The sequence below is a fragment of the Pogona vitticeps genome, chromosome 2, assembly GCF_051106095.1.
Source record: "Pogona vitticeps strain Pit_001003342236 chromosome 2, PviZW2.1, whole genome shotgun sequence".
NCBI classification, from domain to species: Eukaryota; Metazoa; Chordata; class Lepidosauria; order Squamata; family Agamidae; genus Pogona; species Pogona vitticeps.
Genome location: NC_135784.1, coordinates 160,769,089 through 160,793,473, shown reverse-complemented (window position 1 = coordinate 160,793,473; position 24,385 = coordinate 160,769,089). Strand labels below are relative to the sequence as shown.

Genomic DNA, 24,385 nt, shown 5'->3' with positions numbered 1-24,385 from the left:
GAAAAAGAAAGGATGGCGTTTGAATTAAGAAAATTGGAAATGATGAACCAGAACAATAATAACAATAGGGATTCTGAGGGAGGCCAATTGTCTAAAGCTGACCTGAAGAAATTCCCTGTGTACCACAAGGGAGATTGTCCTGAGGTGTTCTTTTCCTTAGTGGAAAGAGCGTTTGTGGACTTCTCAGTAAGGGAAACTGAGAAGATGACCATAATGCGATCTTTAATCAGTGGCAGCCTTGCAGAAGTCTATGCAGAGATGCCACAGGAACTGATGAAAGATTTTGCAGAGTTTAAAAAACTGGTGTTTGCCAGACATGGGATAAATGCGGAACAGCTGAGGCAAAGATTCAGGTCAATCACCAAGAAACCAGAGCAGACTTTTACCCAAGTGGGGGCCCAATTGGTGAGGCTGCTAGAGAAATGGCTATCTCAGGAGGGGACAGAGACCTTTCAGCAGCTCAAAGACTTGATAGCGCTGGAACAGTTCTATTCAGTCCTGCATGGGGAACTGAAATTCCAGGTGAGGGAAAGGAAACCAAAATCTGTGGCAGAAGCAGCCGAGATTGCAGATTTTATTTATCAAATAAGAAAACCCTTAGGTGCTGAGTGGAAATCTGTAGATAAACCCAAAGAAACCTACAGCAAGTACTCTCAGGGACCAGGGAAAAACCAGCAAGGGGGAGGGGCCCATGGTGCAGGGAAGCCCTCAGAAATGAAACCAAGACCTCAGATTTTGGAGGGAAAACCAAAACAAGATGAGAGAGAATCAAAATACACCAGAAAATGTTATTTCTGTCAGGGAAAGGGCCATCTAATCTCAGAGTGTGAGAAATTAAAGCAGCTAAAAGGAATTGTGCCTCAGGATTCGAGTGGAACCAAGCCAAAAGCTGTGTTCTGTGTCCAGAAAGAGCAAGGCTCATTGTCGCTGAGGGAGCCTGTTGCCATGGCTACTCAATCTGGAACAGCTACATCTGCTGATCAGGCTGAGGAAAATGGTCCTCTTGTAGAGGTCAGGCGCTGCCTGCTGGTGAGAACAGATTCTCAGTTGTTTGAGACAGCAGGGGTGGACGTAGGAATACTTGACCGTCAGTATCGGGGGCTGCGGGACACTTGTTCCCAGGTGACCCTGTGCCATCCAGATATTATTCCTAGGGAGTATGTAATCCCAAATGAGAGCATGAAGGTGGCAGGGATTGAGGGGCAGGTGATCTCACTGCCAGTAGCAGAGGTACCTGTGAACTTTCAAGGCTGGAGGGGAGTTTGGCGGCTAGCAATTTCATCGACTCTGCCAGCAGCCGTGCTCGTGGGAAATGACCTGGCTGAACATGTGAAACGGGTGCTAGTGATTACACGTTCACAAGCCACCACGGGGACAGTTCAGGGGGGTAATGATGAGCCAGAGACGGAAGCAGAGGGGAGTTCAGAAGCTGTGGTGGAAACCTTAACCACAGACAGCCAATTTGGTCAGGAGCAAAAGGCAGACGCCACTCTCCAAAAGTGTTTTGAACAGGTGACTGACGCCCAGCTAACACCTGAAACCCCAGTGAGATTTCTAGAGAAAAAGGGGATTTTATATAGAGAGACCCTGAGGAATATCTCAAAAGGGGGAGATGGGATCAGAAGTCAGCTAGTGGTGCCTGAAAAGTATCGCCCCATGATCTTACAAAGGGGGCACTCTGACATGTTTGCTGCGCACTTAGGGGTGAACAAAACACAGCAGAGAATCACACAGAATTTCTACTGGCCTGACATAGGGAAGCAGATCAGAGAGTTCTGTAAACAGTGTGATGTGTGTCAAAGGCAGGGGAATAATCGTGACAGGACCAAAGCAAAGTTGTGCCCTTTGCCTGTGATTGACACTCCGTTCAAATGCATAGGGGTGGATATTGTGGGACCTTTGCCTAAGGCCACAAAGAGGGGGAACAGGTTCATTCTCACCATTGTGGACCATGCCACAAGGTACCCTGAAGCCATACCCTTGACTAACATTGAAACTAACACAGTGGCAGATGCCTTGGTGGGGTATATGTCCAGGATGGGATTTGCCTCAGAAATAATCACAGATTTGGGCGCATCGTTCACATCAAAGCTCATGAAACGCTTATGGCAAATCTGTGGAATTAAGCACAAGGAAACCACTGCCTATCATCCTGAAAGTAATGGGTTAACTGAGAAGTTCAATGGGACTCTAATGCGCATGATTAGGGCTTACTTGGCAGAGAATCCAAACAATTGGGACCAGAAGCTGCAATCCCTTTTGTTTGCTTATCGATCAGTGCCACAAGCCAGTACCGGGTTCAGTCCATTTGAACTTTTATTTGGGAGAAGGGTGAAAGGGCCCCTTGATTTGATCAAACAAAATTGGGAGCAGATCACCCAGGATGACCCACAAGACGTTGTGACATATAGAGACTCTTTAAGGAAGGACCTAAAGAGAAACCTAGAGCTGGCAGCAGAAAACCTGCAAGCTCAGAAGGTCAGAAAGAAAGCTTGGGATGACCAGGAAGGCAGGGAGAGGCACTTTAATCCAGGGGAGGGAGTGCTTTGGCCTAGGCTCTGCAGAGAGAACAGACTGCAGCTGGGTATCCCAGAAACAAAATATTTGGGTCACATGGTAGGGGGAGGAGTGATAAAACCCCTCGAGGCCAAAATAGAAGCTGTTCGTGATTGGCCCAGGCCCAACACCAAGAAAAAAGTCAAATCATTTCTTGGGTTGGTGGGCTACTACAGAAAGTTCATCCCGAGGTTTAGCGAGATTGCGGCTCCGCTGACCGATCTGACGAGGAAGAAGGCTGATGACCGCATCCCGTGGACCAGCGACTGTGAGGAGGCGTTCCAGAGGTTGAAGCAGGCGCTAATCAACTATCCAGTGCTGCGTGCTCCAGACTTCGACCGGGAGTTCATCATCTACACCGATGCGTCTAACAGCGGGGTAGGAGCAGTTCTTTGCCAGGAGGATGAGAATGGTGACCAGCATCCAGTGTCCTACCTGAGTAGGAAACTCCAGAAAGGTGAGAGACATTTGGCAACCGTGGAGAAGGAGTGTCTGGCAATAGTCTACGCGATCCAGAAGGCCAAGCCTTACATCTGGGGAAGACATTTTGTTCTGTGCACTGACCATTCACCACTGCAATGGTTAAAGACAATGAAAACCCACAATAGCAAACTTATGAGGTGGGCTTTAAATCTGCAGGACTATGACTTTGAAGTGAAGGTGGTCAGAGGGTCAGTGAACTGTGTTGCTGACGCCTTGTCAAGAAGACCTGAAGAATGAAGACGGCGAAAGAAACATGGACTATGTATATATATTGATGACAAAAAGTTAAATGTACCTGTTTTTTGAACTTGGTTTGTATGAATAAAGGTAAATTGATGTAATGTATATGGAAAATGTTTAAATGCCTAATTGATATGGTTAACTTAGAATGTAAGTATAAGTAAGTATGATATTGTATGTATAACTGTTATTGTGTGTTTTATCCAGGTTGTTTTTTGGTGAAAAGCACCTTAGCTTTCCCCCTACAAAACAACTTATAAAGAGGGGAGGTGTTACATACAGCACTGATGTTACCTGTCTGTCATGGGTTTGGAGGGAAAGTTCCATCCTATGGGGAGTGGAAGGCGGGACATCAGGAGGAGGGGCTGTACTGTATATATAGGTGAAGCCTGTGTGGAGAAGCTGAGCAGAAGAAGCAGCAGCTGGGAAGAAGAAGCTGGTGTGGGAGTCTGTGTGTCAGACAGGGTACTACTGTGTGTCAGAGTACCAACCTGATAGGTTCAGGTGTCTGTATGGTTAGCCAGAACTGATAGGTTCAGGGTCTGTGCTTCAAGTTAAGTGTTCTGTGTGAACCAAACTGTATGCATGTATGAATGAGACTAAGCCACGTTACTATATCTTATTCACCTGATCATTTTATTTTCCCTGTGTGTTGTTTTAAATAAACCTTATTCTTTTATTTGTTGAAAATCCATCCCTGGTCTGTGTGACTTCTTATAGGGAATGGTTGGTGGCAGCTTAGTTAACGTGTGGCAGATCCCAGTAGGTCTGGGTTTGTCACACAGCCTACTCCACATAAATCAGCCATTTGGCATAACAGAATTTCTCTAGCACCTGGACTAGAGATTGTAGAAAAATCACAGCAGCATTAAAAGTAAGAACGATACTGACAGCATTATGAGTCTATACTACGTACCAGAATTACAAGCGTGAGCAGTTCCCTCACTTGATACTAAGGAAAGGATAGACTAGTGAGAAGGTAACATACCTGATATCATTGGAAAAGTTCACTTTAATGACAGAGATCTCCCTTAAGTGACCCTTCTGTCTGCCAAGGAATCACTCCAATGTGGACCCCAAAAATAGAAGCACTACAGCTGGACCAAAAATCACATTCAGTATTCTCTGCTCTGGTTTGCCTGTATCTTTCGTATTTGGCAGTACTGTAGTAGTCTTTTACTATCCTTTGACTATTCTTTGCAGCCTGTATTTGAGTGAGACTATTAGGGTGTTCTGTATAGAGTGGGCACGAGAACCGTTATCAAACATGCATGAATTGTGTGCTCAAACTGGGCTTAATTCCTCATACCTCCCTAGCCATATCATTTGTAAATTACTCATTTTATGTAGGGGCAACCGGGAATGGCATCATGCATTGAAATTGCTCACAAATTGGGAGCAGGGAGGGTTAATTCGGGGAGGTTACCATCCCAAGGAAGAAGAAGCAAAAGAAAACCCCACAATGGCCCAAACATGTCTTAGGAGCAGCTACGATGACAAACCTTGACAGCATCTTAAAAAGCAGAGACATCACCTTGCCAACAAAAGTCCAAATAGTCAAAGCTATGGCTTTTCCTGTAGTGATGTATGGAAGCGAGAGCTGGACCATAAAGAAAGCTGACCATCAAAGAACTGATGCTTTTGAATTGTGGTGCTGGAGGAGGCTCTTGAGAGTCCCCTGGATTGCAAGGAGAACAAACCTATCAATTCTAAAGGAAATCAACCCTGAGTGGAAGGACAGATCCTGAAGCTGAGGCTCTGGTACTTTGGCCATCTCATGAGAAAAGAAGACTCCTTGGAAAAGACCTTGATGTTGGGAATGTGTGAAGGCAGGAGGAGAAGGGGACGACAGAGGATGAGATGGTTGGACAGTGTCATCAAAGCTACCAAGATGAATTTGACCCAACTCCGGGAGGCAGTGGAAGATAGGAGGGCCTGGCGTGCTCTGGTCCATGGGGTCACGAAGAGTCGGACACGACTAAATGATGGCAAATACACAAAATACACAAGTCTTCAGATTTTCTAGAATTTTCCATTGAACTGAACAATTAGAAAATGGAGCATGGGGGAAAAGCATGGAAGTCCCATTACTTAGCAAGTTATTTCAAGCCATGGAAAACTACAGTCAAACTTAGTCCCAGATTGATGAGTGAAGAGAATCATATGAGTACTCTGATGTGGATTTTGAAAGTCAGCAGGTTTCTTTCCTCAGTGACAAATTCTTGTGTACCCTCACTCCAATTAGAGAAAACAATTTTTTAACACCTGGGTTTAAAAAAAACACACAAACGTACATAGTAAATGCTGCTCTTGCACAAAAATCTGTGTATCTATCTGAAACCTGACAGAGTTCCTCTTCTCAGATTTTTTTTTATTTTTTTTTTGCTGCTGGAAAGAAAGTTGTTTGTTGATGCACTAATTCTTTCATAAAGCACAGGGGCTGCCTCTGAGTAACCTGAAAGTTGGGCTGCTTTCCAGTTTATCAAAGAAGTGTCCAAACGCAAGTGATTGGTATATTTTCTTGGATGGAATATATACAAGTACTTATGGCTGTCATCAGTGCATAGTCTTCTGTAGGAATATAAGGGGGTGGATTTTTGCAGGAACAGAGTTTAGTCTAAAGTTAATGGCAGTGCTGGTTGTGGGAGGCTCTGAAGTCTAATTGTGCCACTGCAAATGTTGAACTGTTGTTGCTCAAATTAATGAAGGTGTGTTTCTGATATGTATATTTGATTAGATATGGTTCCCAGTCGCTTGCTCAAATCTTGTTGCTTAGTGTACTAAGCTGTATTGGAATAGGTCCATTGAATCAATGGAGACTTGATGAGTCAACTCCTCCATAAGTTCTACCAATTCAAGTGGGCCTGCTGCAGTTGCAACTTTAGTGTAGTAAATCCCAGTTAGAGTAAGCCCATTTGGACCACTGCAACTTATGAATGAGTTGACTTGCCCAATTCCCCATGGATTCAATGGACCTGCTTTAGTGCAACGTATGGTAAGGAACAGGATTTCAGCCGCTGTCTGTGGAGTATACTTACAGGCTCTTCCACGTGCATGTTTTTTGTGACCTCTGGGTGGGCATTCGGGGGGGTGCTGTTTAACCTGCCATGATTTCAGGCATAACAAAGAAGGCAGGTTTATGTTCTGTATCTGGAAATATGAATGCATTGACAGTGGAGTAGTGAGTGGATTGTTAAAGGCTGATGCCTCTTCTTCTGCCCTCCATGTGTTATTCCAAAGGCAGGCTTCTGGGTGTGCAGTTGGGGATTTTGCAAGGTGCTAAGATTCATCTCATCCTGTTTATCATTAATGCTTATCACTCCATACAAGTTGTATTCATATGACAAATGTGTCAAGGTTGCAGACCTGCCCGAACAGAGGCGATCCCACTCTCTCCCCCCACATTATTCAGGTAGAGTCATGACCCTGCATATGTTGTGTGGCCGTAGAAGTGGCAAATACTGCACTTTGCAATGAACAGTTCTACACACAAACTGGAAAAATCAAATGCAGGAGACAAAATTTGGAAACATTTGTTGTGAAGTTCACAGAAGCATAGAAATAAATGCATGCTATTGTTCTTCCTTGCAAAATTACCCTTCCCTTCACAGTCAAAGGATGGGTTTCTCACCTGAACTTAACATTGAGCAATTATGATTTGATTCTTACTCACCATTAAGCATTTTTTTTGCTCAAGTGATAACTGAGTTCCAGTGAAGATGTTTTTAAATACTGTACAATTATTTTAAATTGATTACCTACAGCATGGTTCCCAACAATTAGCTTTGAAAAAAAAAAAAGGCTAGTTGAAAGCCAATGCAAAGTAAATCTTACTTTTATCTTTTAGCTTATGTGAAGAAAGCTTTGTTCTTTTCAAAGCAGATGGTGGCCTCTCCTTTCCTTTGAACAGAAAATGTTCAAATGTTATATGTAGTTCAAAGTAGAATCCACAAACAATTGCCACAGGCACCCATAAATTCAATTCTGGTGATTGGCAGGAAAAGCTTCTAACATATGTCACCAGAGGGATAATATATATTTTAAAAGATATCAACAACAACGAGAGAAAAGAGGTGCCCCCCACAGTTTTCAAGCTTAATGTTAAGAGGTGGGAGGGAGGAGTCATATTATTGATATACCATCCACTATTTATCTTTAGTACAACTACCTTTCTCGGTAGTAGATACTGACAGCCAAACCATGTATTACAGATATCCTGTCATTAGAAGAATTTATTAAGTACTGAAAATACCTGATTGTTGCAGGAGCAGCTTTTCTTACCTCTCATGAATAGTATAAGTTAGCTAACTTTGTTTTGTGATAGGCTATGAGGAAGTAAGCTCAGTCTTCATTTTGATTGGTTGGTTGGTTGGTTGGTTGGTTGGTTGGTTGGTTGGTTGGTTGGTTGGTTGGTTTATTTGATTTGATTTGATTTGATTTGATTTGATTTGTATCCCGCCCATCTGGTCTGTTCGACCACTCTGGGCGGCTTCCAATAAACATATATACAATAAAAGCACAGAGATTTTACAAACAATCCATAACACATACAATACTAAAACAGATAATATGATTTGATTGCTTAGTTGTGAAGGCCTGCCTGAATCTTCTTCTACAATGCTAACAGATTTTAACTCTGGTGGCAGACTCTCTTTAAGGGAAAGTTTGACTCTCAAAAGACTCCCTTGGCTTTGCCTCTGCCGAAGGTGAGAAAATCTGGCCACACCACGTACAAAGAACAGGCTGGTTACAAATCATTGGCAAAAAACCTGTACTGTAGATCCATGGTTTAAAGCAAATATTGTCTTCCAATACTGTAGCTGTGTTTTTGTTTCATCATTAAGTCGTGTCCGACTCTTTTTGACCCCAATAGACCAGAGTACGCCAAGCCCTCCCATCTTCCACTGCCTCCTGGAGTTTTGTCAAATTCATGTTAACCACTTCGGTGACACTGTCCAGCCATCTCATCCTCTGTCATCCCCTTCTCCTCTTGTCCTCACAGCTTCATACTGTAGTTTAAAAATCATTAATCATCATCAAGAAGGTGTGATTAAGAGTCTGCCTGCTCAGCTCTTGAACAATTGGCTCCACAGGGAGGTGGGGAAGCACTGACTGGGCTGCTTCCACGAGTGGCACACCAAGGTGGATGATGGCTGCGTGTGCTGCACCGCACAGTGGCCAGTGAGTGGACCAGCCAGTTTGTGGGGAGGGAGGGCTGGGTCTCTGGGGCACTTATAGTGTGGATATTCATATTTGGATACGAAGAGCCCAAGTCTATTCGGACCTTATTTACACAGACTAGAGAACTTGCCAGCCAATGGGGCCTTTGATCCAGCTTTTTCTTTGATTTTGCCTGGGGCTATCCCTTCTTGAAGGCATCTCTCTCTCTCTCTCTCTCTCTCTCTCTCTCTCTCTCTCTCTCTGTGTGTGTGTGTTTGTGTGTGTGTGTGTGTGTCCCAACATACCTAGTGCATGGGTTTAATTGGGAGAAAGCTCCCATGGGCATAATGGGAGGGGATCCTCAAAGCCTGTTTAAAATATCACAATTTTAGAAGCACTGTTTTTATGAGAAGCACTTAAAAACTCAAATCTGTTTCATCTAGGCAAAGTTTAGTTGAGAGGACGTGATAGTAAATACATCAAAAGAATTAATCCAGTAGGAGCAGTTGTTTAAGTAAGAGATTATCATGTGTTCAAGGACAAATTAGTGCAAGCTATCTATTAATAGATTTCAGTTGGTGATTGCAGAAACATTCCAATCTAAGCATGTTGCATTTCACACATTGTTGTGCTGTATATGAACTACATTATTTTAAAGTGGAAATTAATGAATTTTTAAAACAGAGGGAATTTAGAAATACCACTGTATTCATGTCTATGCCTCACTACGTTCACTCCAAAGTTAAACATGTGTGGGATTGCTGTCTCAGAAAGAACGATGGCCATTGTTTCTGTTTGGATCTGTAGATCAGTGTTCCCCAGCCTTTTTCCAAGTTGTGATACCATTTCATAATAGCCAAGTAACCTGTGACACCCCACCACTGCATTTGTGTAAAATGCCATTTTTCATGGACTAAAGTTACTGTATCTCTTTTCAGAAAGCAGAGGCTGCTTTCTCCCCCAAAGGGCCTGTTTCTCATACATACACTTACATGTTCACTTTGACATCTGACTCTAAAAGGTCAAGGAAGAAATTATTTTACAAGGGCTACAACACCTATAAGGTGATCCACAACCCCCTAGGAAACACTTTGTGACCCTCTTGGTAGTTCCAAACCCCAGATTGGGAAACACTGCTCTGGATTAAGGACATTGCCATGTTTATGTATGTCAAAATATTTATGGCTGATTTTGAAAATGTTTTCTCAGCTCAGCAGCTGAAAGCTTCTGATTTGAGATTAATTGATGAAGACTTTTATATCTTGAACATAGGTCATGATGAAGTTCTACCAGGCCTCAATTATTTGTCCCACTATTAGCCTGAATCTAGAGTAGCCCACCAAATAGCTTACCATTTTGAACACTGTTCAATTGTATACGGGACACGAAAACAGGACCCTATATCAGAAACTCACAGACCTCTGCACAATATTCTACATGGCTTGGGCCCAAGTTATCACAAGGACCGCCTCTGCCTTTATGAGTCTGCCTGGGTGTTAAGATCTTCCTGTCAATCCTCCCACCTTCATAGACGCATATGGTGGGGCCAGGGGAGAGGGAGAGTCTTCTTGGTTGCTGCTCCCAGATGCTAGAACTCCCTCCCACAGGAAGCCAGATTGGCCCCCATCTTTGTTGTGCTTTTGCAAGCATGTGGGTACTTTTCTTCGCGGGAAAACTTTTCCTGAGTGAATGGCTGCCTGAGTGGGGTTTGTAAAACGTAAGGCTGTTCTTTACTGCTTTGAATGTATTTTGGTGTTGCTTTCATTTACCATTTTTAGTGTGATATTTGTTTGATCCTTTCAGTATTGCATAGTCACTGTTGTTAGTTTTACATTCTGTATTTTAATGATGTAAAATATTTTAAATACATGAATGAATGAATGAATGAATGAATGAATGAATGAATGAATGAATGAATGAATGAATGAATGAATGAATGAATGAATGAATGAACTACTTACAGTTCCCAATTTAAAACACAGCACATTGTCTATGTCCAAGTCCCGCAATGGGGTTATTCAGTCTAGTCAGATGGATATTCATAATTTATGAATTTTCACCAAGCATTTCTCAGACTGCGGTGTCTCCTCAACAAAGTGAACAGATCAACAGGGCTCGCTCTCTTTCTCTCTCTCTCTTGTCTGTGTTAGTAGTGTTGTCCTTGCTAACAGGCAGCTGCTCAGATTAAAAAGCTGGCTCATCAGCACCAAAGGATCATGCAATAATGACACAGATGTGTGACCCACACCCTGTGTCTTACCCAAATGGCAATTATGTCTGCATGTCTACTCTGGCAACTTTATTACAGAGAACCTAAGACTGTCATTGGTGACATCAAGGCAGCGCAACATATTCCATCAATTTTGTGCAATCCCCTAGTGTATTCTGTGTAGGATAAATTTAGTCATTGTTAATAAAGAATACATTGACATAAATCTGACGTCAGAAGCAATATGCACAGGCCAGAATTTGTCTGTCCTCTCGACACTGACTTCTGTGCAAAAGAGGTGAACAGGAATTTCAACTTTATTTTCTGTGGTTTGGATAGGGAAAGGGACTCTCTCTCCCACTCTTGGCATTCTCACATTTCTTTATTTTTGTTTAATTAATTTCCTCTTAATAGTTGTATGCCATGTGGGGGGGACAAGGTTAAAGTTTAAAAAACAATAAAGAGCTGTTGAAAGAGAAAGCTAAACATCAAATCTTAGAGTCAAAAGTGATTGATAATACGGCTTTTAACTTTAAACACACAAAGTGAAGGAGAATGCAAGATGTATGGAGTTTCGATTCTCTGGTTTAGATATATTTTTAAGAGGCATGATATTTTGTTTCTCTGTCTGTATCCCACAGAGTGGTGTGAAACACAGCAGGGCCTGGCCTCAGTAATAGAATGTGTGGGTAGGTTTATGTGGGAAAACGGGTCACATAAAAATGAATGCTTCATATATTCTGATCGCTTAAACCATTTACGCATTCTAAAGAGATCAACAGTATCTTGATTAGGGCCTAGAAGGAAATGGGGCCAAACATAAATGATTTAAGTGTTGCTGTTATATTGAGGGTAGCCGGAATGATATCTAAGAATCTCTGAACGGTACACGGTACAGGGAACACATAAAGCGCAACGGATAAAACAGCAACTAAAGGCACTGCATAATAAAACCAGGATAACACCCTTCAGCAAAGAATACAAAGATTACAGATGTAAAACCAACATATAATTAAGATAAGATCATAGTAACATCTAAAAGCACCAAAATAGTTCTTTGAATGCCTTGGATAGGCGGGATATAAATAAAATAAAATAAATAAATAATAAAAATACCCACTGAAAAAAAACATAAAGTAGGCATCTGGGGAGCTTTTCTGGGGAGGATAATCCATGGATGGGATACCACCACTAAAAATATCTTCTTGCAGGCACTTGCCGTGGCTCAAATGTTTTAAAGCTAGGAAGTCATTAGGCGCAAATCTCCCTTACAGGGTAAAAGACATCTGTTTATCTGGCAAGAGTTTGTCTTATTTAGTTGTCTGCAAATTATCTTGTTTTTGCTTCATGATTGATCACTGAGGCACACACAGGCTTCCTTTGCGAACCGGACTGAACTCTGAAGGAGGGAAATGGCATGCTGGGGGGGGGGGAACCTTTTGGTAACAGGATATATGTCTTTAATTTAAAATTAAAGGTAACAGGAAATATGCCTTTCATTTAACATGCTCTTGCTTTATTCGACAAGGAGTGTCAGGGTGAAGGTTTCTGATATATCCTTAGACTAAAAGGAACCCAGCATTGAAGTATACTGTCAACCAGTGCAGATGACAAAATGCTTGATGTAATATGATCATAGGTAGCCCGATATCTCAGTGCTTTAGGTATCTGACAATGGTGAAGCCAAAGGATGGCAGTTCAATTCCCCACTGTGCCTCTTGGGAGAACTAACTAGCCTGTGCAGCCATGGGCAAGGTGCACAATCCCAGGGCACCCCTAGAAAAAGGGAACGGTAAACCATTTCTGTGTATTCCCTACCTAGAAAACCCTGGAAAACATTGTAAGGCAGAATCAACTTGACAGCCTGTTATTAATATTATCATATCACCTCATCCAAGTTAGTCCTCTGGTTGCCCAGTTTAAGACTAGCTGAGGTTTCTGGAATGTTTTCAGAGGCTCCCTCATATTGCAGTAATACCAAAGAGAGGTTAGCCACACATGAACAACAGCCGCAAGATTATCTCTACCCATGATGGGTCAGCTGCTGAAAAGCTCTGATGAGCCACTGAGACTGCCTGTAGCTGTAATGGAAATGCTGGGTCTAAGAGCACCTTAAAACATTGAGCCTGATCTTTTCACAAGAGTACAGCCCTCTCCAGGATTTACTGACTGCTTCTTAACTGGCTAGAGAAATCACTCACAAGATTTCCATCTAGTCTGGATTGAGTCTCCATTTGTTGGCCTTCATCCAGTCCATGTTCAACCACAGGTTCAATGTACCAACTGCCTCTATGATTAAAAAGAGAGGTAGAGCTAGATATCATCTGCATATTGGTAACACCTCAATACACATCTCCTGGTTGGTTCATGTCGATGTTACAAAGCATTAGAAATAAAATGGAGTCTCATAAGATATCTGGCATGCCTCAGAGCAATAATCCATAGCCATAGTCGCTGGAGAGAAAAAATTCCCGGAACCTTCTGAAATCTTTCAGAATCTATCGACTTCCAGGGCATGGATTGTTTTAACAGATCCCACAGCCTTACAAAGCGGAAAAGCCACTGAAATCCTAAGACTCAGAAGGCTGGACTATAGTAGTGGAATAGCTCTTCTACCCCCCCACCTTTTGGAACATCTCAAACCTCATAGTATCCCCTCCTTATAACAGAGATGTTCAGAAGTACTTCAGATTGCTCTAGCAGAAGTTACATTACCTGTTCCATCCAACTCAAAACTTATCAGGTCTATTTGGAATATTGTGTGTGTGTGTGTGTGTTCAAGTCTCAAACGATTTTCAATCGATTCTTTTGCAACATAAACCTGCAAAATACACGAGAAGAGATAAAAGCAAGATGAGTGTGCACAGCACAGGCAGTGATGCCTCTATGATAAAGTATCTTCAACTCTCTGTTCTTTTCAATGATCAGATAAAATGTGAAGGGTGCCAAAATCCCATCAGACGGGTTTGACCAGAGGTATTGATAGTGAACAAAAAAAAGCACGTTTGTGTTCCTGACACCAGTGCGGCTTTTGTATCCCCCAATGAGACAGAGCCTGGACTCACTTATTTTACTGTCTTTTATGTTTTATTTATAGGTTTCATGTATTATAAAATCATACCTAGGATACAATACAACATATGTGTCCAGCCTTATAAAAGCTGAACTGGGTCTGTTATGATTCTACATGAATCTGTGATTTGTGTCATACAGAGAATCATGCTGGAATACTGAACATTCTTCTTCCTCGATTGCTGATTTATTACATTCCCTGCTAAAGAGTTTTTCAGTTCAATGAAAAAAAAATTAAAAATATTGTGTAAGCTCTCACGCAAAGGGTCACCTTTAACTGACTGCTGAAACGAATCAGCAGCGGTGGTTCTACAGTATGTTATTTTGTGTTGACTAGTTGAGCAGGGACACACTTTACAAGAGCAGGCACAGTCTTTCCGTGTTTTAGCCTTGGAAGGAAATTACCTCAGAAACGTCTGCAGTTTCTGCAGAGCTTGGCGGGTTGGAGCATTGTTGACCACCTCAGGCAGGGACCTGTTGCCCAGGATGGAGGCAGTGCTACGCCACATCGAAATCGGCTACTGCCAGGTACAGGGAACAAGCGCAAGGGACCACATATTACAAATACTAATTATTTATTGTTTATTCTTCATTTATTAAAAATATTTCTACTCTGCCCTTCTCCTCAGTAAATTGAATACATAATAATTAAATGGTAGCATATATCACATTAAAAAGCATACGATGTAGAAGCGCTTAGCAACGTGATCATCAGGGTAATAAAGAACCTAGAAAACGACGTGTTCTGACTTGGAGGCCCTGTATTATTCAAAGCCCTGCTCATCTTTGCTGGCTTCAAGGAAGCATCAGTGGAAAACATGTTCAGTTCTCCTCCTTGGGGGCTACAGGAACTCTCCCAAGTTCAACAAGGAGGTTGAGTTTACCTTCATTTGGTAGGTAGTGCTCAGGCGCTGAGAGGCTGCCCCGAGGATCCATCATGGTGCCACCATAACCATTCCAAGTTCCAGTCTTGGAAGGAAGCTACCATAGAAAGCTTCACAGGGCTTGGATGGAGCTTGGTGGGTTGGAGCACTGATAACAACCTCACAGCTTCTCCTGTTACTCCTGGTGGGTATGTTTCCATACAGCTGCAGCAATCTGAGTCTGGCTGGATCACCCCTGGTATTTATGTTATTTTTCAACCTCTCCTTTTAAAAACAAAGTACCACTGCTCTCTTTTTCTGACAGTGAGCTGAAATCCAAGCCTGTTCTTTAAACCTTTTAGATGCAGTCGGAGAGCACGTACATGCTGTTCACATTGGCGTGGCTCCCTCCTCTGCTGAACATTTTCACCTCCAGTGTTAACAGCTACAGAAGCTTGTGTTTGGAGACCCTCTGTTTAAGGTTTTGTCAGAACTGCAAGGCCATAATCTTCCTGCCTGTCTTCACTTTCCCAGTCTTAGAAAGAATGCTACGCTGGCTGTTTTTCATACCCTGCAAGCACTATCTTTATAGTGATCAAGGGCGAAATTGTCCTTGGCTTTGCAGAGGTGAGGCTGGGTATCAGGATCAATCTGCTATTGCGCAAGTTCGTGTGTTGGAAGGGAAACATCTCTGCAGGTGAAAGGATCTATAGGCTCTTAAGTATTCAGCTATAACAAAGCTCCTATAGGGAACAAAATAATAACAAAACACTCTGTGTTCTTGGTAGACAGCCTTTCAAAATAATAGTACACTAGTTAGTTCTCAAAGTCAAAACCACAGAAAAAGCACCAGTTTTTTACATAGCGTTTCAGGGCACAAGATCCATGAACTGCTAGATAGGTCAATGGTCTAGGCTTGGACTGGGAGTTCAGTTCCCCACTGGGTCTCCTTGACAAGGACTGAAATTGATGGTCCAGAGAGTCCCTTCCAGCTCTGCGATTCTAAGGTGATGATGATGATTCAAAAATACCAGACACACTCAATCAAAATTATAAAAACATTGGCTGTTATCATCATCATCATCATCATCATCATCATCATTATTTTCTGATGGTACTATTTTAGTTATGAATTGACACAGTACTTTCAAAAATGAATGTCTAAACATTTAAGTGGATAAAAACTTGATGTGTAACTTTTTATGATCTGCTGTGTTTCCCTATTAAGGTTTTTTTTCTCCACAGCAGCTTTTTGTACATTGAAATATGCATAGTAAATATGGAGAGGCTTGGCAGTTACAATTGTTTTAAATTGTTCTCAGTCTACAGGAAGAGAATAATGAGGGAGTGGAATGCATTCACTTTATGCAAATATCTACTTTATGTTAATTTCAGTTATCATACCTGTTGTTACAGACTAAGAAAACTCCAGTAGAGATGTATTTAACTCAGTTAAATGGAAATCCAAGTCTATTCTGAAAGTAGTTAAATAAAGCATTACTATATTTATCTACGATTTACGCAGACAGTTTACAACCATGCCCTCCTTTAAATTGAGCTGGGGCTTGCACCTTTTTAAAAATAATTCAGTGAGTGCCTCTGCTGAATAGTACTCATTGTGAATCCTTTGGGAACTTAGACCATTATTGGCAGAGACATTTGTAGGCCTCTTCAAGGTCTTTTGAAGATGAGCTTCATCTTACCTGAAGTATTTCATTGTTTTCAGAAGAACAGTATTTCACATAGATTGCAACACCAGCCTGTGGGGTACAGACCTTTAGCACTTAAAGGTTCTTCTATAATCAAGAACTATTTAGCACTTTTGCTGGCTGGTTCCCATACTTTAAACTGCTCCGTGGAGAGGAGTCAAAGGAGCTGCAGCTGCAGTTGAAAAGAAATGTCAAATCTGGCACATCCGTAGATGCAGCTGGATGCATCCCTAATCCATCTGCATTCATCTGGTGCCACTGCAGTACCGTAAATTACTGTCAAGTAACTTGCATCTGTAGTTGTGGTAGATCAGCTGTTACTCCCATCATGAGTCTGGAGCCATGCTGAGTTGAGCAATCTACAAATACTGTATCTTAACCAGACGTATAATACTATACCTCTGTATAAAAGGTAAAGGTAAAGGTTCCCCTTGACAATTTTTGTCCAGTCGTGTTCGACTCTAGGGGGCGGTGCTCATCCCCGTTTCCAAGCCATAGAGCCAGCGTTTGTCCAAAGACAATCTTCCGTGGTCACATGGCCAGTGCGACTTAGACACGGAATGCTGTTACCTTCCCACCAAGGTGGTCCCTATTTATCTACTCGCATTTGCATGCTTTCGAACCACTAAGTTGGCGGGAGCTGGGACAAGCGACGGGAGCTCACTCCGTCACGTGGATTCGAACTTACGACTGCTGGTCTTCTGACCTTGCAGCATAGAGGCTTCTGCAGTTTAACCCACAGTGCCCCCACGTCCCTGTATAGCTGGTTATAAAAGGTTGTCACAAGCTCTAGGTAAAAGAGTGTATCCAAAATTGCAAATCACATTCATTCATTGCAAAGCAGTTAGTAGTTTCTTTTTTATCAATTACTTTCAATCATGCTGATTGCTATCATGACAATTGCTTTATTTGATTTTTTTATGACTCCTTTGCTTCTCTTTTGCATTGCAGTACAGAATTGGACAGTTGTACATGATCAGTAAGCATAGTCACGAGCAGAGCGACCGCGGAGAAGGTGTAGAAGTGGTGCATAATGAACCGTATGAAGATCCCAATTACGGGAATGGTCAACTGACAGAAAAACGAGTTTATCTGAACAGGTATGTGTTTCTGCAAGCATTTTATCATTGCGATGTTCTGCAGTGTGTATGCAGATTTTGGAGAGAAACCATTGTTGGATTTGGAAGTAAGATCTTATTTCGATTATTTTAGGAGGTTAAAAGTAATATTGAACTTAAAGCAAGGTGGAAATGGAAGACAACTGTCACATAAACAGAATGTAGTGTATTGTGGTTACCAATGGGGAGGAAATGTGGTCTGAGACTGGAACTTACAGCTACCTCAAAATGCTCTTGGGATAGGGGTTATTTGTAAGCAGGCCTCTAGTTGCTATGGGAACAGCCTCTGGGAACTACTGCTTAATGTTTGCTTGTCATCCTTTGTGGCCACTGCAGAACACAAAAGCAATGAATGGATGGGAAACCTCTGGTGAAATTTGGAATAGATTGGAGAAACCTGAAAGAAAGAACTGCTGGATAGTTCAGTGGCTTGGGTCTCTGGATGGGGAGCCTGAGGCTGGGAAGGAGAGTTATTCTGTTTCTCTTTTCTCCGAAGATCAGCACTACATGAGCTTTAGAGAGAACCCAGTACAGTACTTCCTTCCTTCCCTTATTTCCTTTATCTCTACTGCACTGGTTATAAGACATCCCAAGAGGTCCTACAAACAAAAAAAGATTAACAGATAAATAATTCAAAATATACAGTGTTGAAATAGTAAAACAAGGTATTTAACTAATGAAAACTAGCTGTGATGTGTAAGGCAGGCTGAATTCCCAGCTTCTGGAATTAAAAAGCTAGAAGGGATGCCAACAGATCCATAATGCCCATCTTGAGTTCTAACACAAGTCTCTTGTTTGTACCAGTGGAACTCTGGCAAGGTGAAGAATATTACTGCTGAGCCCGAATAATAGCTTTCCACCAATGCGAATTACATGTGGACTTCTATGGAATCGTAAATGTTACTAGAAATGTTTGAAGTACACAATGCAGAATTCCACTCTTGGGTCATATATAAGCCAAAAAAAAAAAGCACAGTGGATGCTCCAGACCTTACACAACTGTGTGAAAGTCAATTGATTACTTTAACTACAAATAAAGTTGGAGACAACTAGGGCATTGTATGTAGTCTTGAGCTCAGATTAATGGGAACACAGCTGAGCAAAAAAAAAAAAGCAAACAGAAGTACAGTATGTGTTCAAGTGAACAAATGTTGGGCAATTAGTAATAATTGCTGTTTATAATCTATATCGCTACCCAAGCTATTTGTAATAATAATATTAATAATTTATTTATTTATTTTTATTTATTTATTTTATTTCTATCCCGCCTATCTGATCATATTCGACCACTCTAGGCGGCTATTATATTATTATATTATATTATTAGATAATAATATTAGATAATATTAGATAATACTAATCAAACTACTACTACTACTACTACTACTACTACTACTACTACTACTACTAATACTAATACTAATACTAATACTAATACTAATACTAATAATAATACTAATAATAATAATAATAATAATAATAATAATAATAATAATAATAATAATAATAATAATAATAATAATAATAATAATAATAATAATAATAATAATAATAATAATAGACCGGCAGAGATCATTCTCAACTTCCAATTCAAAAAGCCTGGGAAGGGCTAATTAATTTATTGTTTATCACAGTCTTTCAGATTTCCTGGTCTGTAGAATATAATAGAAGAGAAAAGGTTACATCTTTGCACTCAGAACTAAGTTGATCCTTTCAAAAAATGTATCTGTAAAGCAGATTTATTTGCCCAAAGATCTCAAATCAGTAACTGCAGAACTTTAAACAGGAAGAAAATTTGATTTCATAATTTAAGTTTATGGGACACAAGGGTTATACTTGTCCCCATTGGTTCAACATCAGCCGCATGTATACATTCAGTTCAGCTCACACAATGCAAAGCATGGCTCATGATGACAGCAAACTCTGTATTGCACGGAACTGCAAAGCTAAGGAGGCAAATCATGTCCTTATTCCTTGCTTTTTTTTTAAAGCTGAAGATATTGCTATTCTGGAAATGACTCTATAATACATGAGGACTGATCCTTGTATGCTGATTTAAGACCAGTTCTAATTGTTAGGGCTTTATTCATCTTCCTTAAAACATACTGCTTAATCAATGAGAATTGGTTTATTAGTAGTGGTCTAATAGAATATTATTGGTCCCCTCCATTTGTCTCTGTTCCCATAGGTCCACTTACTTTGATTGAACTTCTCTGTGGCTGTGCTCTTCGGCTTTGAGCACAGCAACAGTGTGCCCATTACATCACTGCTGAGCTGCCAAAGAATCCTGATGGCTTTGACCTTTTCCTCCCCTAGCAGTAAAATTACCTGCAATGTTCCAGTTGAAAAGCCTGTTCAGCCAGCCTGCTTTTCAGACCCACCTAAGTTCCAACAAGCGCAAGCTGGACTATGCTAACCAGCTTCTACAGAAGCATCCCCCTCATTCCAAGTATCTGTCACCACTTGAATGCATTTTTAGATCCAGGAAGATATATATATCTACCTGCACACGGCTGCAGGAAATGCTTTTAAATCCCACTGAGGGCAGATGAAAAGTTAACCATGCAATATTAAGCAGAGTCAGGCATGTTAAAGCTCATGAATTTTTTCCTACTCTGTCTTTCTCCTTCGATAAGGACTTGCAAATGATTTAAAAACACAAATATCAAAATCATGACAAAAGATGAAAGTCACAGTATTAAAAACAAACATATCAATGGATTTTGTGCATTTAATCGGTCCTTCTGTAAGCTGATGCCCTAGCCTTGTTACATAATTGTATCGTACTTGTTGCTGTCATGTGCTGTCTGACATAATGAAAAACCAGCAAATCAATTATCTCAAAAAGGTGTTGTATTTCTACCCACTTTATTCCCAAATAAGCCAGAGGTTATGACGGCAGGGGCAAATGGGAGTCCTAGCTTGGCACATTGGGAGGTTGGTTTCATCTGTTTAAGTGCCATTGCTGATGCTGGTAGACAGCCATTTTCCATAGTTTCAGGCTAAAGTCTTTCCAGCCCTATCTGGAGATGCCAGGAATTGAACCTGGTATATTCTGTATGCAAAGAATGTGCTCTACCATTTAGCTACAATCCCAACCCCTCTCTCTACTGATATCCATGGGATTTAACTGAGAGATACTGGCCAAAATCCCCTTGCATGGCTATGGAAATGGAGTAACTTTTGGACCAAAAGTGGCCCAAGTGATGAAATCACTGTAGACATTAACAATTGCGGACGGAGTCAATACAACTCGGTATACAGTTGATAATGTCTGCATAAAGAACTGCTGGATAGCTCCGTGGTTTAGGCATCTGGATGTGGAACCAAAGGCTGAGAGTTCAATTCCCCACTTGTGCCTCTTTGACAGGAGCAGGATTGGATGATCCAAAGGGTTCCTTCCAGCTGTGCAGTTCTAAGATGATAATGATGATGATGATTTCTTAACTTATGGAAATTCACCTCCAAAATTATGCTGTTTGTGCTGCTTTAGCGTACTTGGGTTAGATGTTGGGCCCTTTATGTCTTTAAGTGTCCTATGCGCACAAACAATTATGTTAGAAACAGTAATTCTCCTCCTCAGCCAACACTGCATGATGTTGTAGTCCCACATATAAAAACATGGATACAAAGACAATGATGAACCCATATATTCTGTTAATTTTCTTAAAATTCTAGTAGAAAACAGTAAGAATGAGAAAACCGCAAAATACCTATTACAGTATTTAAAATATTTTGATTGGAAATAAATATGAAAAAGTCTTCCATTTGGGCCTTATGCTCCCATTTGTAGTGTAACTATGATACAGATTAAATTTTTACTGTCCAAAATATGCATATTTTCTACAGCTGACATTAGTTAATGACAAAACCCTAATGCTGCCTTAAGTCTTTCAGAAATGTACGAGTGGTCCTGGAATATGTATTTCTCATGCCTGTCCAAAATGAATCCAGAGAACGCAGTTAAACTCTGTGATATCTAATATACAGGCTCCGGCTGGCATAAGACTCTGATCTAGAAATGCTTTTGTGGTCAGGCTTATCTTAATCCTTCTGAAGGAAGGAATGTTTACTTTACTTTGGTAAGGAGAAATGGCCAGATCAAAGCAAGGTATCTACAGGCAGAGCTGGACAACAGTCCCAGGACTGTTGGTTTGTTTTTGTTGGTTTGTTTTAACCTTACCCTTTGCCCTTAAGGCTTATTTGGCAAAGAGGAGGAAGGACTCCCTTTGTGGGGTTGTTTCTCTCTTTTACCTCTCTTTGGATTCAGGGCAACCAAAGCTTTTTGGTTGATGTTAGGAAAGTGAGAAGGCAGGAGGAGAAGGGGACGACAGAGGATGAGATGGTTGGACAGTGTCATCGAAGCAACCAAGATGAATTTGACCCAACTCCGGGAGGCAGTGGAGGACAGGAGGGCCTGGCATGCTCTGGTCCATGGGGTCATGACTAAATGACTAAACAACAACAACAAAGCTTTTTTCAGGTTTCACTTGCCTTCTTTCTGCAAGCCGTTGCCTTTTCACAGGAGCAAGTTCTTTAACTATGCAAGTTACCCAGCGCAAATCTGCTAGTGAAATACGTAAACAGATCTTTATTTCCTCATTTTTAATACTTTTCCAGTATATTTTTTGCACCCTTTCTTTTAAAAAAAAGTGCTACAATGCAATACAAAGCAACCGTATATATATAACCTAATGCAGCGTTACATGTATTATGTAAGGAGTCATTTCTAGGATCAGGCATACTTAAGAAAAAACTGTTCCTTAAGGTTTTCTTTTTGAGGCAGGCTTCCTAAGCCCCTCTTGACTTTGCTTGATATTAGTTTAGAAGCGACAGTTTTTCTAAAAATGGAGATACATGTCTCTGTGGCATTCTGCTGTTCATACATCATCTTCAAGAATTCATTCATCTAAACATGTCGACCAAAAATGACACATCGGCATGATTCACATGACAGATGATTCACTAGACCATTATTAGCAAATTTGAGATGTTTTAAGTTATTTCCCACAGAAACCACTGGTGGTTCACCCTCCTCTATTCCATCCTTTCAAATGTCTATAGGAGTGCTAATTATATTTCACTGTCAAGAGTCATTTCACTTGCAGGCTGGTATTGAAAGCATTGTGCTCAATACAGTGTTCCCTTTAAAGATATGAAATTACTTAGGGTTTAAGTTCACAATAAAAGTGTCCTTATTGAGTTTGACAGACAGAGCCTGTCTATTAATTTCACAGCAAAAAATTTGGAGATACTATTCACTGGATCCAGAAAACCTTCCCTGAGGTTTCATTTGTCTTTCATTAAACTCCACAACCTCCTGCACTTTATTATTTTGTATGGTTTCAGTCAGCCAGCTAGATATCTCAGTGAGTTTGGTATCTGGATGTCAAGCTAAAGGTTGGGAGTTAAATTCCTCCCTGTGCATTCCAGAAGAGCCAGCCTGAGTTGCCTTGGGCAAGCTGCACAGTCCCAGGGCACCCTCAGAAGAAGGGAGCGGTAAACCGCTTCTGAATATTCCCTACCTGGAAAACCCTGAAAATTAGGCATCCTTCAGTCTCAAGAAACTATGATAATGTGCTCTGCATGAAGGACTTGGAACAGTGTCTACTGTGGCTGAAAAGGCCAATTTGAGAGTGACAATCCCTTCCACACTGAAGACAAATACAATCTGTCCCCTGTCCAGCTCCCTGATTTGGCTGCTTTCGGGACTTCCTCTTTGCCTTGGCCTGCTGGACAAGTGCAAGTGTCTCTTCAAAATTGGAGAAGCCATGATGCACCGCCTGCCTCCAGGCTGAACTCTCAGATGTCAGGGTTTCCCATCTGTTGAGGTCCATTCCTAAGGCCTTCAGATCCCGCTTGCGGATATCCTTGTATTGCAGCTGTGGTTTCCCTCTGGGGAGATTTCCCTGCACTAATTCTCCATATAGGAGATCTTTTGGAATCCGACCTTCAGCCATTCTCACAACACGACCAAGCCAATGTAGATGTCGCTGCTTCAGTAATGTATACATGCTAAAAATTCCAGTTTGTTCTAGGACTACTCTATTTGGAACTTTGTCCTGCCAGGTGATACCAAAAATGCATTGGAGACAACGTATATGGAAGGTGTTCAGCTTCCTCTCCTGCCATGCACGAAGGGTCCAGGACTCACTGCAGTACAGGAGTGTACTCAGGACACAGGCTCTATAGACCTGGATCTTGGTATATGCTGTCAGCTTCTTATTCAGCCATACAGTGGGGTCTCTACTTAAGAACTTAATCCGTATTGGAAGGTGGTTCTCAAGTTGAAAAGTTCTTATGTTGAATCTGCATTTCCCATAGGAATGCATTGAAAACCATTTAATCCGTATCTGCTCTTTTCCGTCCATAGAAACTACAGTGGAACCTCTACTTAAGAACTTAATCCGTTTTGGAATGGTGTTCGTAAGTTGAAATGTTCTTAAGTTGAAGCAAAATTTCCCATAGGAATGGACTGAAAACCAATTAATCCGTTCCGGCTGTTTTTTTGTTATGTAGAGGTGCATTCATACATTAACCAAAGCTGGTTAATACGTACTCTACCACTATGGGGAGAATTTTTTTTTAACCTAAGATGACCTAAGGTTAAAAAAAGAGCAGGAAAGGTTTTTTTTCCTGTTCTTATCTTGGATTTCTGTTCTCAAGTAGAAGCAAAATTTAGCAAATGGAGCTGTTCTTAAGTTGGATTGTTCTTAAGTAGGGACGTTCTTAAGTAGAGACCCCACTGTACTCTCTTTCTGAGTCTAGAGTTCTGCCCAGGAGTGGTTTCTGTCACCCTACTGGGAAATAAAATTCATGTACCATCATGGATGTCTCTCAGTGTCCCCGGGAGATATATTTATCCCCATCTGGTCCTTTGGCCTCTTATGTTTTTCACATATTTCTGTCCCTGTGCTGGCTTTTCATCAGATACTCCATGTTTTGAATCGCTCTCTGCTGTGCCCTCGGGGATTC

The 24,385-nt window shown here is 41.3% G+C and overlaps 1 protein-coding gene across 3 annotated transcripts in view; it reads left to right on the top strand.

Moving 5' to 3' along the window:
- Nucleotides 1–24,385, top strand: part of PITPNC1 (phosphatidylinositol transfer protein cytoplasmic 1) — a 188,933-nt gene that overhangs the window by 80,547 nt on the left and 84,001 nt on the right. For all 3 annotated transcript variants that reach the window (XM_020782271.3, XM_020782276.3, XM_078384584.1), the window contains exon 2: nucleotides 17,244–17,392. In XM_020782271.3, coding sequence (XP_020637930.1) covers nucleotides 17,244–17,392 — 149 coding nt within the window. The remainder of the gene's footprint in view (nucleotides 1–17,243; nucleotides 17,393–24,385) is intronic.